Genomic DNA, 17,833 nt, shown 5'->3' on the forward strand with positions numbered 1-17,833 from the left:
GCTGTCAGTATCCCACGCCTGGCCCACTCCATGCTGCTGTCAGTGTCCCATTCCCAGCTTCCCGGCCCACACCAACCTGCTGTCAGTGTCCCTCTCCCGACCCACACCATACTGCTGTCAGTGTCCCTCTCAGTGCCGAAACCATGCTGCTGTCAGTATCCCATTCCTGGCCCACACCATGCTGCTATCAGAGTCCCACTCCCAGTTTCCCGGCCCACACCATTCTGCTGTTAGTGTCCTTCTCTCGGCCCACACCATGCTGTTGTCATTGGCCCACTTCCAACCCACACCATGCTGCTGTCAGTGTCCCATTCCCGGCCCACACCATGCTGCTGTCAGTGTCCCACTCCCGGCCCATACCAACCTGCTGTTAGTGTCCCTCTCCCGGCCCACACCGTGCTGCTGTCAGTGTCCCTCTCCCATCCCACACCATGCTCCTTCAGTGTCCCACTCCCAGTTTCCCAGCCCGCACAATGCTGCTGTCAGTGTCCCACTCTCAGCCTCCTGGTTCAGATCATTCTGCTATCAGTGTCCCATTCCCAGCTTCCCGGCCCACACCATGCTGCTGTCAGTGTCCCACTCCCGGCCCACACCATGCTGCTGTCAGTGTCCCACTCCCGGCCCACACCAGGCTGCTGTCAGTGTCCCAATCCCCGCCCACACCACGCTGCTGTCAGTGTCCCACTCCCGGCCCACGCCGCGCTGCTGTCAGTGTCCCACTCCCGGCCCACACCAACCTGCTGTCGGTATCCTACTCCTGGCCCACTCCATGCTGCTGTCAGTGTCCCACTCCCGGCCCACTCCATGCTGCTGTCAGTGTCCCACTCGCGGCCCACACCATGCTGCTGTCAGTGTCCCTCTCCCGGCCCACACCATGCTGCTGTCAGTGTCCCACTCCCAGTTTCCCGGCCCACACCATGCTGCTGTCAGTGTCCCACTCCCGGCCCACACCATGCTGCTGTCAGTGTCCCACTCCCGGCCCACACGTGCTGCTGTCGGTATCCCACTCCTGGCCCACACCATGCTGCTGTCAGTGTCCCACTCCCGGCCCACACCATGCTGCTGTCAGTGTCCCACTCCCAGTTTCTCGGCCCACACCATGCTGCTGTCAGTGTCCCTCTCCCGGCCCACACCATGCTGCTGTCAGTGTCCCTCTCCCAGCTCAAACCATGCTGCTGTCAGTGTCCCTCTCCCAGCTCAAACCATGCTGCTGTCAGTGTCCCACTCCCAGTTTCCCGGCCCACACCATGCTGCTGTCAGTGTCCCTCTCCCGGCCCACACCACGCTGCTGTCAGTGTCCGACTCCCAGCCCACACCATGCTGCTGTCAGTGTCCCTCTCCCAGCCCACACCATGCTGCTGTCAGTGTCCCAATCCTGGCCCACACCACGCTGCTGTCATTGTTCCACTCCTGGCCCACACCATGCTGCTGTCAGTGTCCCACTCCCAGCTTCCCCATCTATTCCTTTCTGCATAGAGCGTTCTGCTCATGGCTTTCCAAGCTCACCAACCCTTTCCGTAGCCATGCTACCTCTGAAAGTTCTGCCATCTTTGCGAAATCTCTCAAAGTTGGCTCCTGCTAAAGAGTTGTCTTTATCAGGTAAGTTTGAGCGAAAAGTGAAGGTTGAGATGGTAAGAAGAAGAAAATTGTTGCAAATGAGTCTGACAAGCCCAGGCACAAAAGCCTGTACGCTGTCCAGTCTGCTGCTGCTACCTTGGAAGATGTCGAACTGCTCGAGATACCTCAATCACTTTCTTTTTCAACTGTGTTTTCTGTCATTAACTCCAAATGTTGGCTCGAGGAAGTTGGCAGCTGGCTACACTGAAACTCTTTTCGACCCACTTCACTGTGTTTCCTGCAGTGTTAATCTTCAAGGTTCTGCTAAAAAAACACATTCTTGGGATCTTAATACACAGGTCTCAGTGCCAAGTGTATTTTGTAATTATCCGTGCAGGTTACTGATCCTGAATGTTTTGTCCAAATGCATGCATTATTGGGAAGAGTCAGCAGTTAGTAAATTCCTGCAACTTTACCTCTTAGCAAACCTGATTGACTCAGTGTAATTCTACTCACATAACAGCCCATCATAAAACCTCTCATCAGTTCCTGTTATCTTCATCCCTATCCAATGATTGACATATTTCTAATCATTAAAGGAATCTTGGTTTCTGGGGATAAGGCAGGAACGCAGAGTTCAGGATTATCACATCAGCCATGTTTTCATTGAATGGTGGAACAAACCTGATGGGCTGAATGGCCTCCCTCTGCTCCTATCTGTTGTGCTCTTATAGTTGCACTCCTTATTGAAGTTTATTGCTACTGTGTTTTCTGTTCTTAAATCAATTATCAATCCAGTCACACAAACTGGAATCCTGCAATACAGAGGCATTTTGCAAAGGACAAATTTTGAGTTGTATTCCTTGCTCTCTTTGTTGAGTACACAGCAATAGATGATCTGTTCCAACAGTGTTAACTGCTTTGAGATGGCTAATGTACTGTGATAAAATGTTGGCAGAAAGTGAACTTTGAAATATTTTGCATTGCCTTTCCAAAGTATTGTGGTACTGGTTTGGAAATTTCAGTACGAGTGACATTTTTCACTTTACCAAATTCTTCAATAATTAAAACATCATCTCAAATTCAATTCAGTGTGATGAACCTGGATGATCTAACCAGGAGAGGCCTTTATCTCAGTGACATCCCACTACATGATGCAACACGAGATCTTGTTTTGCTTGGTGAGCAATTCAGAGAAGAGTACAAACTCACACAGGAACTAGAAATTTTGACTGATCGGCTACAACATACACTTCGAGAATTAGAAGATGAAAAGAAAAAGACAGACAGGTAAGCTACCATCAGGAAGAGGGTTCGTATGCGTCTTGTCATTAATATCACAATTTTTCAAGCTAACTGCTGAGAGTACGTTGAATAAGGGAACTGTGTTATCTGGTCAGCTGAGAGAGACTCAGACTTTTCTCTTTAGCAGATCATATACTGGGAGAACGTTGAGATTTGATTTAATAGAGATGCTAAAAATTGAGGGATTTTGATTATAGCAAGGAGAAAGAATCTTTTATTCCACTAGCAAGAGCTCTTAGATTTAGAGTAATTTTCAAAAAAGCCAGCATGAACTTGAGAAATGTTTGATTCAGCAAGTTATTTGGAATGCATAACCTAAAGGTGAGGTGGAAGCAAATTCAATGCTAACCTTCAAAAGGGCATTAGATATACATTTGATGAAGAAAATTTATAGGGCCAAGAGTAGATGACTGGGACTAATTGGTAACTCATTCACTGAGCTGCTACAGCCATGATAGATTAAAAAGTTCTTTCCCACTGTATGCCATAACTCATTGTATGAGTTATTCCTGAGTTTGATTTGATTTCCATTCCTATCTGATGTAAGAGTAAAACAGCGAAGGTGGCTCAGCCTTGGCTAACGAGGGAAAACCAAAGAGGAGGTGTAGAAATTAGCCAGAAAAAGTAGCAGACCTGAGGATTAGGAGCAATTTAAAATTCAGCAGAGGAGAATAACAGGTTTAATTCGAAAGAGAAAAACTGACTGCAAAAACTTCTATAGATATGTGAAGAGAAAAAAGATTGGTGAAGACAAATGTAGATCCCTTGAAGTTAAAATCAGGTGAATTTGTAATGGACAACAAAGAGATGGCAGACCCAGCTGATCAAATACTTTGGATGTGTCTTCACAAAAAATCTTCAGGAAATGCTCGGGGTCAGAATGTCAAGCACTGAAGGAAATCCTTACTAGTCAGGAAATAGTATTAGAGAAATTGATGGGATTAATACCTGATAAGTCCTCAGGGCCTGGTGCTCTGCATCTGAGTACATAAGGAAATGGCCTTAGAAATAGTGTACGCATTGGTGGTCATTTTCGAGCATTCTGTAGACTCTGGAAGAGTTCCACTGGACTGGTTTATAAACTCCACTGTTTATAAAAGGAAGGAGAGAGAAAATTGACAATTATGTTCACCTGCTATCGGTTGTGGGAGAATGTTGGAGTCAATTATTAAAATATAATAACTGAGCATTTGGAGAGGAATGAGAATCGGTCCTAGTCATCATGGATTCATGAAAGAGAAATCATGCTTGACATTCTGGTGTATTTTGTGGATGTGACTAAATGAGTGGACAAGAGAGGATCAGTTCACGTTGTGTATCTTAACTTTCAAAAGACTTCTGCCACAGTTGCATGCAAGAGATTAGGAAAGAAAATGAAAGCTGATGATATCAGAGGTGATATATTGACATGGATAGAGAAATAGTCAGCAGAGAGGAAGCTAAGAATTAGAATAAACTGATGCTTTTTAGAGTGCCAGGCCGTGACAAGTGTGCCACAGAGTTCAGTGCTGGGAATCTAGCTGTTCACAATATACATTAATAATTTGTACGAAGGAATTGAAGGCCTCATCTCCAAGTTTACAGATGATACTAAGCTGGATGGCAGTGTGTGCTCTGAGGAGGATACTAAGAGGCTGCAGGGTGACTTGGTCAGGCTGACAGAGTGGAAAAATACTTGATAAGTGCAAAATAATATTGATAAATGTGTGGTTATCCACTTTGGTGACAAAAGCAGGAAGGCAGATTTATTATCTGAATGGTGGTAGTTAGGAAAAAGGTGAGGTCCAGTGCGACCTGGTATCATAGTGGAATAGTTACTGAAGGTTATAATGCAAGTGCACCAAGTAGCGAGAAAGCTAGTGGTATGTTGGCCTTCATAGCGAGAGGATTTGAGTTTAGGAGTAGGGATGTCTTGCTGCAGTTATACAGGGCCTTATGGGTGAGGCCACACCTTGAGTAATGTGTGCAGTTTTGTTCACCAGATGATTCCCAGGATGGCAGGGCTGACATATGAAGAAATACTGGCTTGTACTCACTGAAATTTAGAAGAATAACGGGAATCTCAGAGGAACATATACAATCCTGATGGGACTGGACAAGCGAGATGTGGGAAGAATGTTCTCTGTGTTAGGGAAGTCCAAAAGTAGGGGTCACAGTCTAAGAATAAAGGGCAAGCCATTTAGGACTGAGATGAAAGATTTGTTGACAGAGTTCTGAACCTGTAGAATTCTCTCCCACAGGACAGTAAAGAAGGCTTTTGGCACAACGGCCTTTATCAGTCAGAGCACTGAGTCTAGACGTTGGAAAGTTATGATGCAGTTGTCTCAAACATTAGTGAGACCCCACTTGGAGTATTGTGTTAAGTTTTAATCACCTTTTTATACGAGGAATGTTATTTAAAAGCGTGCAGAAGAAATTTACAAGGATGTTGCCAGGAGTCAAGGGTCTGAGTTATAGGGAGAGGTTAGACCAGCTGGGACTTTTCTCTTTAGAGCATAGGAGATTGAAAGTGGGATCTTATAGAAATGTATAAGACCATGAGAGGTATGGAGAGGATGGGGAATCGAGGACTAGAGGGCATTAGTTTAAGATAAGAGAGAAAAGAATAAAAGGGAAACTGAAGGGCAACTATTTTTGGTACACATGTGGAATGAGCTGTGGAAGTGGTGGAGGCAGTTACATGAACAAGATTTAAAAGGCATTTGTACAAATAGTTGGACAGGAAAGGTTTAAAAGGATATAGGTCAAGTGCAGAGAAATGGGGTTAGCATGGATAGACATTTTAATCAGCATGCACCAGTTTGGGCAATGAGCCTGTTTCTATGCTGTATGTCTCTACGTGGTGCCAGCTCACTTGATATGTTCAAGAGGCAGCTGGATGTGGCCCTAGCGGCTCAAGGGATCAGGGGTATGGAGAGAAAGCGGGAATGGGATACTGAATTTGTATGATCAGTCATGATCATTTGAATAGTGGTGCAGGCTCAGTGGGCCGAACGGCCTACTCCTGCACCTATTTTCTATTTTTCTACTGCAGTCACATGTACTTAAGTACAGTGAAAAGGTCAGTTTTGCAAGCAACACAGTCAGATCATAGCAAACAAGGACATAGAGATCAAAGGACACTTAGAGCGAGGCATTCAAATTACACTGGACAGGAACTGTGTAAAGCAAGATCAACAGTAGCAAGATCAGCATTATTTGAAGTTAGAGAGTCCATTCATCAGTCTAATAATGACAGGGAAGAACTCTTGAACGTGTGTGTGTGTGGTTTTTTTTGTGTGTTCAAGCTTCTGTATCTTCGGCCTGATGGGAGCGATTGGAGGACACTTTTACTGGGGTGGGAGAAGTCTTTGATGACGTCGGTATACTTTCTGTGGCAACAACAATTGTAAATGGAATCCATGGATAGGAGGTTGGCTTCTGTGATGGTCTGGGCTGTACACACAATCTTCTGTCGTTTATAATGGTCCTGGCCAGAGTAGCTGCTGTACAAGACCATTGTGCACCAGGATAGTATGCTTTCTATGGCGTATCTCTCAAAGTTGTTGAGTGTCCTTCTGGATATTCCAAATTTCTGAATCCATCTGTGGAAGCTGAGGTGTTGCTGTGCCTTCTTGACTGTTATCTCTATACGAGAGGTCGAGGACAGGTTGTCAGTTTTTGTCACTTCAATGAACTTGATGCTCTTGATCCTCCCCACCTCAGGGCCGTTGATGTAGATGGGAGCATGCTCTCCTCCATTCTTTCTGAAGTTAATTATCTATTTTTGTAGTTTTGCTGACATTGAGAGAGAGGTTGTTATCATTGCACCATGTTACCAAGCCCTCTATTTCTTTTCTATATTCTGACTCATCATTGTTTGATATCCAGAGTCAAAAAGTGTGGCACTGGAAAAGCAAAGCAGGTCAGGCAGCATCCGAAGGGCAGGAGAGTCGATGTTTCTAGCATAAGCTCTTCATTAGGAATGAGAGGGGGTGTCGAAGGGGCTGACAGATAAATGGGACAGGGGTTAGCTGCGGGAAGGTAGCTGGGAATGTGATAGGTAGATGAAGGTGGGGGGAGAAAGTGATAGATCGGAATGGAAGATAGTGTGGATAGATGGGAAGGAAGATGGACAGATACGACGGTTTAAGAGGGTGGTGCCAAGTTGGTGGGTTGGATCTGGGATAAGGTGGGAGGAGGGGGAATGAGGAAACTGTGAAATTCACATCCCATGTGGTTGGAGCATTCCAAGGTGGAAGATGATGCGTTCTTCCTCCAGGTGCTGGGTGGTTAGGATTTGGCGGTGGAGGAGGCCCAAGACTTGAATATTGTTGGTGTGAGAGGGGGAATTAAAGTGTTCAGCCACAGGATGGTGGGCTTGATTGGCCCATGTGACCTGGAAGTCCTCTGAAATGTTCTTCAAGTTGGCGTCTTGTCTCCCCAGTGTAGAGGAGACCATATTGAGAGCAACAGATATAGTAGATGAGGCATTTGGATGTGCAAGAAAATCTCTGCTCTCTGTGGAAGGATCCTTTGGGACCTTGGATGGATGTGAGGGGGTTGTGTGGGTGCAGGTTTTACATATCTTGCGGCAGCAAGAGAAAGTGCTGGGAGGGGAGCATGGGCTGGTGGAGGGGCATGGACCTAACGAGGGATTTGCGGTGGGAATGGTCTTTGCAGGATGCTGAAAGGGTTGGGTAGGGAAATATATCTCCGGTGGCGGGGTCTGATTGTAGGTGGCAGAAATGGTGAAAGATGATGCGTTGTATCCAGAGGGTGGTGGTGGAAGGTGGAGACGGGGTGGTCCTGTCCTTGTTGCGATTGGAGGGGTGGGGTTCAAAGGTAGAGGAGCTGGAAGTGGAGGAGATGCTGTGGAGGGCATCGTTGACTGCGTGGGAAGGGAAGTCGTCCTTGACGTAGGAGGCCATCTGGGTTGTTCTGGAGTGGAATTGCTCTTTCTGGGAGCAGTTATGGTGGAGGCAGAGGAATTAGGAGGAAGGGATGATGTTTTTAAAGGAGAGGGATTGGGAGGAGGTATACCCCAGGAGCTGTAGGAGTTGTTGGGTTTGTTGAGTCGTTTGCCAGAGAAGGAGTGGTCTAGGAAGGGGAGGGACATGTCCGAGATGGGCGAGGTGAATGTGAGGTCAGGGTCGAAGGTATTCGTGAAGGTGATGAATTGTTCAACCTCCTCATGGCCGCATGAGGTGGGGCTGATACAGCCATCGATGTAGCGGAGAAAAAGGTGGCAAATGGTGCCAGTGTAGCTGCGGAAGATGGATGGTTGCACATACCCGTCAAAGAGGCAGGCATATCCCATGGCTACCTCTTTGGTTTGAAGGAAGTGGGAGGATTGAACCAGTTCAGCCAATTGAATGAGTGTGTTGTTGGAAGGGTACTGGTTGCATTGGTGGGAGAGGAAGAAATGGAAGGCTGACATGCTAATGAAATGTGTGACAGCTGGGGCATTCTTGTCCAAGAGACATGTTGGTGGTATTTTGGCAGCGTAAAATTGAGGATGGCCTGAACGTATGCTCAAAGACAATATAATGGAAGTGAGTTGCAATGAAAGGAGTTGTAATGGTGTCAAAAGCAGATGGTACCACACAACTATGATTGGACTATTGCAATGTCAATGCAATTACAACATCTGATTCGTAACCCATTCCACATTTGGAATATGTGCTGAGAATGCGGGACAAGACATTTGTAATTAGAAATTGGATTTACTCAGAGGATACTGGCAGGTACTTTTATCTGAAGGTGAAGGAAATGTTGGCTTTCGTGACACCGAATGAACTGCACTAATTTAAAGTCGTGCTATTTGGTATGAAGAATACACCAGCCACCTTTCAAAGACTGACCAAAAAGGTCATTTTGGGCTAATCAAATTGTGTGGTGTCCATAGACGATCTGGTGGTTTTTTGGTCACACATGGAAGGAACATTTGGACCATGTTTTGGAAGAGTGTCAGAAGGCATTTGACCACCTGAAAACTGTGTTAACGACTACCCTTGTGTTAGCCACACCTAATTATGCAAAGCCATTCAAAGTGGTTATCAGTGTGAGTGACAAAGGTGTTGGTTCTCTACTGTTGCAAGATGACAATGAGAAGACAGAAAGACCTTTTGGGTATTTTTCATCAACAGAAGTATTCCATATTTGAGAAAGCGACCTTGAGTTGATGTTGTGTCTGAGACAGTTGGATAAATAATCCAGACTATTTGGATAGAGCTTATTATGGCAGCCAGTCAATTTTAATACTATATACTTGGCAGGGTGAGCAAACGTAATTGGCAATATGTTGTCACACCTGTGATGAAGGAAGTCAAAGGTGTTCGGTGGTGGAAGAAATGAAGTGAATTAGACTGTAGTATCAAATGGTCGCATGCTTAGAGTCAATGTAATGTGCATCCTAATAACTTGAGATTAGAGATTTTAAAAATGAAGGCATCTTTGTAGATCAACAGTTTATTTTTCTTTAAAGGGTGAGGTTTTATGAGATGGGGGCCTTTAAGAAGGATTTATACTGTCATGTTTCTTTTGAAAGCAGTGTTGTAAAGTTGGAGATGAACTGTCTTTTCTGAGTCGAGCTCGCTTTGTCTTTTCTCAAAAGGGTTGGAACAATAGAAGCAGGTCCCCCAAAACCAGGATTTCAGTTTAACTTCCAGTAGCTGTAGGAGTTTGGAAGATGCTGAAAAATGTGTTGCTGAAAAAGCGCAGCAGGTCAGGCAGCATCCAAGGAACGGGAGAATCGACGTTTCAGGCATAAGCCCTTCTCCTGAAGAAGGGCTTATGCCTGAAACGTCGATTCTCCTGCTCCTTGGATGCTGCCTGACCTGCTGCGCTTTTCCAGCAACACATTTTTCAGCTCTGATCTCCAGCATCTGCAGTCCTCACTTTCTCCTAGGAGTTTGGAAGGTGCCATACGTCTCTCTCTGCTACAGCAAAGCACTTGCGTTCTCTCCTGCTTGCGCTCTTGCTGTTCCTCGTCCTCTGCATCTGAGTTTTCTCTTGATGTTCTTTCCCCCAGGATGAGAGAAATGTTGAATATAAGACAATGTGTTTTACTGAATTGGCTTCTGCCACGGATGTGTTTTTGGAATGTTGCGATCTTGAAACAAAAAGGTGTGTTTTGTTTGAAGCCTGCTAGTTTGACCAATCAAATTAGATCCAAGACACAATGCCTTACACTTGCCTTCTAAAATAAGAAACTTTTGGGGTCAGGCTATCCTCTAAATATATTTTGAGGGGTTTGATCTGCTCCATAACAAGATGAGGTGCCCACGACCCCTAACCTGGCATAGGATGGGCATACCTCACAGCCATGTGTTAAACCAAATTCCAGACTATTTACTTCAAACTAGACATAATAAAACAGAAAGCAGGATTTTTTTCTCATCTGCTTCTCTAGGTGCAGCTGACTGCTAGTCTCAGGATCCTTCTTTTAGCAGTTCCTCTAGGTACTGTTGACTACCCATGTTGAGGTCCTTCTCAGTTTCTCACTCCAACAGGTACTGCTGTCTATCTTAGGTGACTCCTCTAGGGGCTGATGATTGAAGAGATAATAGTCATACTCATGAGAGTTTGGACATAGTGGATGAGGAACAGCTCGCATTGGTGGAAGTACAATAACCTGATGGCACAGATTTAAGGTGGTTGGCGAAAACAGCAACAGCAAACAGAAGAATCTTTTGAACAGTGAGTGGTTAGGATCGGAAGCGTAATCCTGTCATGAAAGTAAATACAATTATGGCTTTCATAAGAGAATTTGCAGAGCTGCAGAAACAAGACGGGTGCAACTTGTAAACTTACTTCTTGTAGAGAGTCAGCAGATGAAAAAAATGGGCTGAATGGTTACAGAATTGATGGAGACCAATCCAAAGGCAAAATGTTCTCATTCCCCACAATTATGTTTGCAGGTGAGGGAGGGCCAGGAAGATCCTGGATGACGTTCTTCTACTTGCCTAGATCTCTTCACCATTTTATGATGGGTTGGCCAAGGTCTGAGATAACCAAACTGCCTCACCCCAGTTGAGACTCTTAAGTGGACAAATAATGATCAGTATTGGGACACTGTTGTTTGCAATGTATGTATTGATTAGGAGGAGAATGTAGGTGGCCTGATGAGTAAGTTTGCTGGCAACACAAAGATTGGGGGAGCTGCGGATAATGAGGAGGATTGCCAGATGATGTAGCAGAATATCGGTAAGCTAGAGATTGGATGGAGAAATGGCAGATAGAATTTAATGTGGACAAATGTAAGGTGATGCATTTTAGAAGATCTAACACAGAGGCATGTTTACAGTAAATGGCAGAACCCTGAGAAGCTTTAATATTACAAAGGGATTTGGCATACAGGTCCAGAGATTCCTGAAAACAGGAAATCAGTCCGAGCAGCGAGAGCTATCGCAATAGAGAGAAGGACAGTGAATCCCGGGTTGAACAGCAGCAGCAGGATGAATACCTGAAGAGTGGGACCTGAACCAATGTTACTCCAAGCAGCAACAGAACAAAGGAGAACAAACCCGACGGTAGACATCAGTCATGCAGAGCTCAATTTAAGAGCAAACCTAAGCTCGAAAGGTAATGTCTCGACTCAGAAAATGACATAGGTTTGGTTTTTCAGGAACAGATTTGCAGACTGAGTGAGTTGTGTTTGAAAAAAGATAGAAGTACATAGTTATTGTCTGTAGTTGATAAGGTTGATTAATTTGATTGGGTTCAAAGTGGCAAGAAGTGTGTTCAGCTAGAGCTCCTGATTTGCTTCATGGAGCTCCTGGCGTTGCAGCTGGACTTAGTATGGAGCATCCAGAAGGGTCAGAATGTCACTGATGGCAAGCTGGCTGTCACACCAGTGAGGGCTACACAAAGTTTGGGGGTGTAGGGAGGGAGCAACAGCTGCAGCCAGATCAGAAGCAACATGACTGGCATTGTTGTACACCTGGAGGATCAAAGTATAGGTGATCAGTCGTGATAGGGGACTCCATAGACAGGGGCAAAAAATAGGTGTTTCTGTGGCTACAGGTGAGACTCTGTGATGGTATGTTACCTCTCTGGTGCCAGGGTGGGATATGTCTCTCAGTGGGCCAAGGCTGTTCTGAAGGGAAAGGATGAGAAGCCAGATGTTGTGGTGCATATTGATAGTAATGACATTGGCAGAAAGATAAGGCCCTGCAAAAGGAGTTTAGGTAGCAAGTTGAAAAACAGGATCTCTACAGCTGTAATCATAGGATTACTCCCTGTGCCATGTGCTAGTGAAGCTAGGAATAGGAAGATAATAAAGTTAAAAAGAGTTGGTGTAGGATGGAGGGTTTCAGATATGTGGACCATTGGAAGATCTTCCACGGCAGGTGGAATTTGCATCTAAACACTGAAATCCTGGCTAGAAGTTTTGCTATTGGCATTTAGGATGTCTTAAACTAGTGGGTGAGGTTTTGGTGGTGGTGGGGAAGCTGGAGCTACCAGAGCAATAGATCAGCAAGTAACATCATCAAGGAGGAATCAGAAATTCAGGCCACTAAGACTAAGAGAAAGATCTGACAGGGAGAGGTTACGGAAAACAGCAGGAGTGGTAGTGTGACATGTATTTTTCTAAATGTGAGGAGCATGACAGACAATCTAGATGAACTTAGTTTTACTAGTTTATAACTATGATGTTGTAGCTTTTGCTGAGTCTTGGTTGAGAGTGGGAAAAGACTGGCAGCTTAACATTTGGGCATTTAGATATTTCAGTCAAGATAGAGAGGTGTGTAAGAGATGGGAGAGTAGATTAGATTAGATTAGATTAGATTACAGTGTGGAAACAGGCCCTTCGGCCCAACAAGTCCACACCGACCCGCCGAAGCGAAACCCACCCATACCCCTACATTTACCCCTTACCTAACACTATGGGCAATTTAGTATGGCCAATTCACCTGACCCTGCACATCTTTGGACTGTGGGAGGAAACCGGAGCACCCGGAGGAAACCCACGCAGACACGGGGAGAACGTGCAAACTCCACACAGTCAGTCGCCTGAGTCGGGAATTGAACCCGGGTCTCTGGCGCTGTGAGGCAGCAGTGCTAACCACTGTGCCACCGTGCCGCCCAGTGTGCCGCCCACGCAGTAGTGTAGCTGATAAGCCTTTGACATTACAGCCTTATGAGAGAGAATAAGGTAGAGGCCTGAATAGAGTTCAGGAATAGATTAGATTACTTAGTGTGGAAACAGGCCCTTCGGCCCAACAAGTCCACACTGACCCTCCGAAGAGTAACCCACCTAGTCCCATTTCCCTCTGACTAATGCACTTAACATGATGGGCAGTTTAGCATGTCCAGTTCATCTGACCTGCACACCTTTGGACTGTGGGTGGAAACCCACGCAGACACTGGGAGAATGTGCAAACTCCACACACAAGTCGCCTGAGGCTGGAATCGAACATGGGACCCTGGTACTGTGAGGCAGTTTTTTTGCTCTTTTCCTGTATTATATCAATTTTTGAAGCTGCCAGGATTTCATGAGCAAGAATGAAGCCCAGCAAATTATCCTGTTTCCAGATGAGAAGGGACAAGTGATACCTTCTTCAAGGATTTCTACTCCACATTCGAGAGCCTGTCCACAAGGTTTGCCCTGCCCTCCCATAGGTGCTGCTTGACCTCCATCTCCTGCAGGTGCGTCAACAACTCAACCTCACTGTGTCTCACCTCCTTCCTTGTTAGACGACCTGTGCTTACCTGGTCAGGAACTCTGGGTCTTGAATCTGGGGACTCCTGGTATTCCCATTTTGGCTGTGCTGTTTCTGTGACTACAGAGTTGCTGGCCAATCTTATTGACCATAAACACCCTGAGGCAGGATTTCCTCCCACGTAAAGGACTGAAGTTCCAACTCCAAACATTTAATGCTTCTTCCAGCATTAATTGGCTCTGAGGTAGCAGTAGGAATGCATTCCCCTTATCAACTGGAGGAACAGGAAACTTTGACATTTGAAAAATCCTGTTCCATGCTTCAATTCTATATTACTTGAACAGTAAACAAAGTAGCTTGAATCTGCATATGCAATATTTTTGTTTGAATTATAACATTTTCAACTTACTCAAGCTCTCTTCCACCACACCAAAATGACCTGTCCAATGGAATATTGATAACAGTTTATATTTTGAATGTAATTCTGAACAGGACTGATTTTTAATTACATTGACTGCTAAAGAAGTCAGTATTGAGGTAAAAGTAGAGAAAAATGATTTGTTACTATTTTTAAAGTATGGCTTAAAGTTAATTATGAAATTTCGATTTTTAATGATTATTGAAAACATTCCATTCATCTGAATGTCGATTTATTTTTTCCAGGTTGCTGTACTCTGTTCTTCCCCATTCTGTTGCCAATGAGTTGAGACATAAACGCCCGATTCCTGCTAAACGATATGATAATGTAACTATCCTTTTCAGTGGAATTGTTGGATTCAACACATTCTGTAGTAAACATGCCTCAGCTGAGGGAGCTATGAAAATTGTTAACCTCCTCAATGATCTTTATACAAAGTTTGACATCCTCACAGATTCACGCAAGAACCCTTATGTATATAAGGTAGGTTGCACTTTTTTTACTTAACTCAATTTTGAATTATAGTTTAGTTTCCTGCATATCGTTGGCTATTTCAAAACTCTGCTTCTGACTTGGAGGACCAGATTTTCTCTTGCTTGTAGAAATGGGTGTGAGAATGATTTGAAAATTGGCTGCCTGGAGGACTGGCTTCCTACTGCCTACAGAATACAGTGCAATCTTCATTGGGTTGTAGGCTGTAGTTAGTTTTGGGAGGGCGGGTTGTCTGTGGAACACATTATGTCATCAAATAAGTGAAACTAATGAAAAGGCTTCACTGCGCCCAGTTTGGGGTTTCAGAGCTAGTGGAGTCACTGCCATTTACATCTGAAAGCAGGCAAACAGGGCATCAGCCAGTTTTTAGATTAGATTCCCTACAGTGTGGAAACAGGCCCTTGGGCCCAACAAATCCACACCGACCCTCCGAAGTGTAACCCACTCAGACCCATTCTCCTACATTTACCCCTTCACCTAACATTACGGGCAATTTATCAAGGCCAATTCACCTGACCTGCACATTCTTGGATTGTGGGAGGAAACCGGAGCACCCGGAGGAAACCCACGCAGACACGGGGAGAATGTGCAAACTCCACACAGAGTCGCCTGAGGCTGGAATTGAACCCAGGTCTCTAGCGCTGCGAGGCAGCAGTGCTAACCACTGTGCCACCGTGCCGCCCAAAACAAGTTATTGCACTTGTTTGAAAATCCAGCCTGGAATGTCAGTCAGTGGGAATGATAATCGACAGCAAAATTATCATGCCTTGTTTGCTGTGCCTCAGTCTTAAATGGTAGAATTACACAGCATAGATGGAATTAAGCATGTCTGCCTAGACCAGCTCTTTGAAAGATCTGTCCAATTTATTCTTTCTATGACAAAAGATTTTTTCTTTGACGTTTTTTATTCAAATCCATTTTGAAACTCAGTCATGAAATTGTTGGCATCCATTTCTGGTAATTAATTCCAAATCTTAACGTTAAAATTTGTAGCTGCAGAATTACATTTTATTTTGCTCAAAAACTGCATGAATCCATGTAAGGTTCTGTAAATGCTGAAAATGTGTTGCTGGAAAAGCGCAGCAGGTCAGGCAGCATCCAAGCAGCAGGAGAATCCGACGTTTCGGACGTTTCTTCTTTCCTGAAGAAGGGCTCATGCCCGAAACGTCGATTCTCCTGCTCCTTGGATGCTGCCTGACCTGCTGCGCTTTTCCAGCAACACATTTTCAGCTCTGATCTCCAGCATCTGCAGTCCTCACTTTCTCCTGGAAGGTTCTGTAAATCCCTTTTTTAGATCAGAGTCAGTCTGAACATTGGGGCACGCACAGACAGCTTCGTACAGAGTACCTCACACCTTCAATGCATTATTTGGGCCAATATGGCACCTATTGTTAAAGTTCGCTTGAGAATGTAACTTTAATAAAGTTCTGGGATTTACATCTGAAAGAACTGAAACCAACGTGTCCATTCTAAAAGGTGAGAGAGCCAACCCAGGTCTTTTTCAATATATAATTTCAGTTACATCACACTGTAAACTATTGCTATAAATTCTGGTGTCCTACAACTTTATACTCCACAACCACCTGATGAAGGAGCAGCACTCTGAAAGCTAGTGCTTCCAAATAAGCCTGTTGGACTATAACCTGGTCCAACTTTGTCCACCCCCAGTCCAACACTGGCACCTCCAAACCAAATCTTAACAGTACTCTGCTTGACAAAAAAAGGAATAATGAAAACAATAATGTTATCAGTTTATCTTCAATTTTCTTGCCTGTACCTTCCGATTCATTGCATCACAAGATTGTTACAGGATAAGAAGAAAGCCCTTCAGCCTGTTACATTTTCATTGTCTCTCTGGATGAGTATTCACCTGATGCTATACCTTTTACCTTCCCCAATAGAGTAGTACAGTGGCTGAGTGGTTAGCACTGCTGCCTCACAGTGTGTGGGACCTGAGTTCACTTCCAGCCTCAGGTGACTTGCTAATTGGAGTTTGCACGTTCTTCCTGAGTCTGCATGGATTTCCCCTGGGTGCATATCCAAAGATATGCAGTTGAGGTGGATTGGCCATGATGAATTGCCCATAGTGTTCAGGAATGCTCAGGGTAGGTGGATTAGCCATGGGAAATGTAGGGGTAGGGTTGAGGGGAAAGGGCAGGTCTGGTTTGGATGCTCCTCTGAGTGTCAGTGCAGCTTAATAGACTGAACAGCCTGCTTTCACACTTTAGAGATTCTATGATTTTTAAAAAAAAAATTCCCTCTAATCTCGCACATTCTCCTTTTCTGGTTAATATGCCTCAATTCTCAATTCTCTGCACTACAGTGCTTTTTAGATCCAGACCATATGGTGCAGGTAAAAGATTTTGCTTGTGTGTCAGTTGCCTTAAATTTGTACCAACCTTTGTTCTCTGTCTTACTGTCAATTGGAACAATTCTTTTCTAGATCGAGACCCTACATGGTTCAAATGCCTTTATAAAATCTGCCAGCCTTCTCCAAGAAAAACAGTGCCAACTTCTTTAAACTATTAATGTAGCTCAAGTTCCTCCTATCTGGAGCTATTCTCATTAATCTTTGCAAACATTTTTGCCTGTGAAAATAGTTCCATTCCCTATTTATTCCTTCACGAACATTCAGCATTTCTCCTGTTTAACCATTTCTGCACTTTTTCCAATTTCATCAGATTTATGTTCCTGATCGGGTGAAGGGTAAGGTAGTAGATGTATGGAATGCTGGATGGCTAGAGAAATTGAGGTTTTGGTCAAGAAAAACAAAGTATATGTCAGGTACAGACAGCAGGGATTGAGTGTATCCTTAGAATGTAAAGGTAGTAGAAATATCCTTAAAGGAATCTGGAGGGCAAAGAGGGGAGATGAGATGGTTTTGGCAAATAGGGTTAAGGAGAACCCAAAGGGATTCTATAAATACATTTAAGAACCAAAGGATAAGTAAGGAGAGAATAGTGTATCTTAAAGATCAGCAAGGCCACCTTTGTGTGGAACCACAGGAGATGGGGAGATGTTAAATGAGTATTTAGCATCAGTGTTTACTATGGAGAAGCATATGGAATTTACACAACTTGTGGAAATAAACAGCGATAACTTGAAAAATATCGGTATTACAGAGGCGGAAGTGCTTGAAATGCATAAAGGTGGATAAATCCCTGGTACCTGATCAAGAGTACCCTAGAACTTTGTAGGAAGCAAGGGAAGTGATTGCTGGGCCCTTTACTGTGATATTTATATAATTCATAGTCAGAGGTGAGGTGTTGTAAGACTGGAGGTTGGCTAACATGGTGACACTATTTAAAAACAGTAGTAAGGAAAAACCAGGGAACAATAGAGCGCTGAGCTTGATATCAGTGGCTGGCAAGTTGTTGGAGGGAATCCTGAGGGACAGAATTTACATGTATTCGGA

General features: G+C 44.5%; 1 protein-coding gene across 1 annotated transcript in view; it reads left to right on the top strand.

Moving 5' to 3' along the window:
* Positions 1–17,833, top strand: part of gucy1b1 (guanylate cyclase 1 soluble subunit beta 1) — a 200,685-nt gene that overhangs the window by 144,634 nt on the left and 38,218 nt on the right. Inside the window, exons 9-10 of the mRNA XM_043708804.2 lie at positions 2,650–2,847; positions 14,172–14,409. Of these exons, the coding sequence (XP_043564739.2) occupies positions 2,650–2,847; positions 14,172–14,409 (436 nt within the window). The remainder of the gene's footprint in view (positions 1–2,649; positions 2,848–14,171; positions 14,410–17,833) is intronic.

Source organism: Chiloscyllium plagiosum, unplaced genomic scaffold, assembly GCF_037043375.1.
Source record: "Chiloscyllium plagiosum isolate Xiang-an unplaced genomic scaffold, Cpla_swu_hap1 HiC_scaffold_36, whole genome shotgun sequence".
NCBI lineage: Eukaryota > Metazoa > Chordata > Chondrichthyes > Orectolobiformes > Hemiscylliidae > Chiloscyllium > Chiloscyllium plagiosum.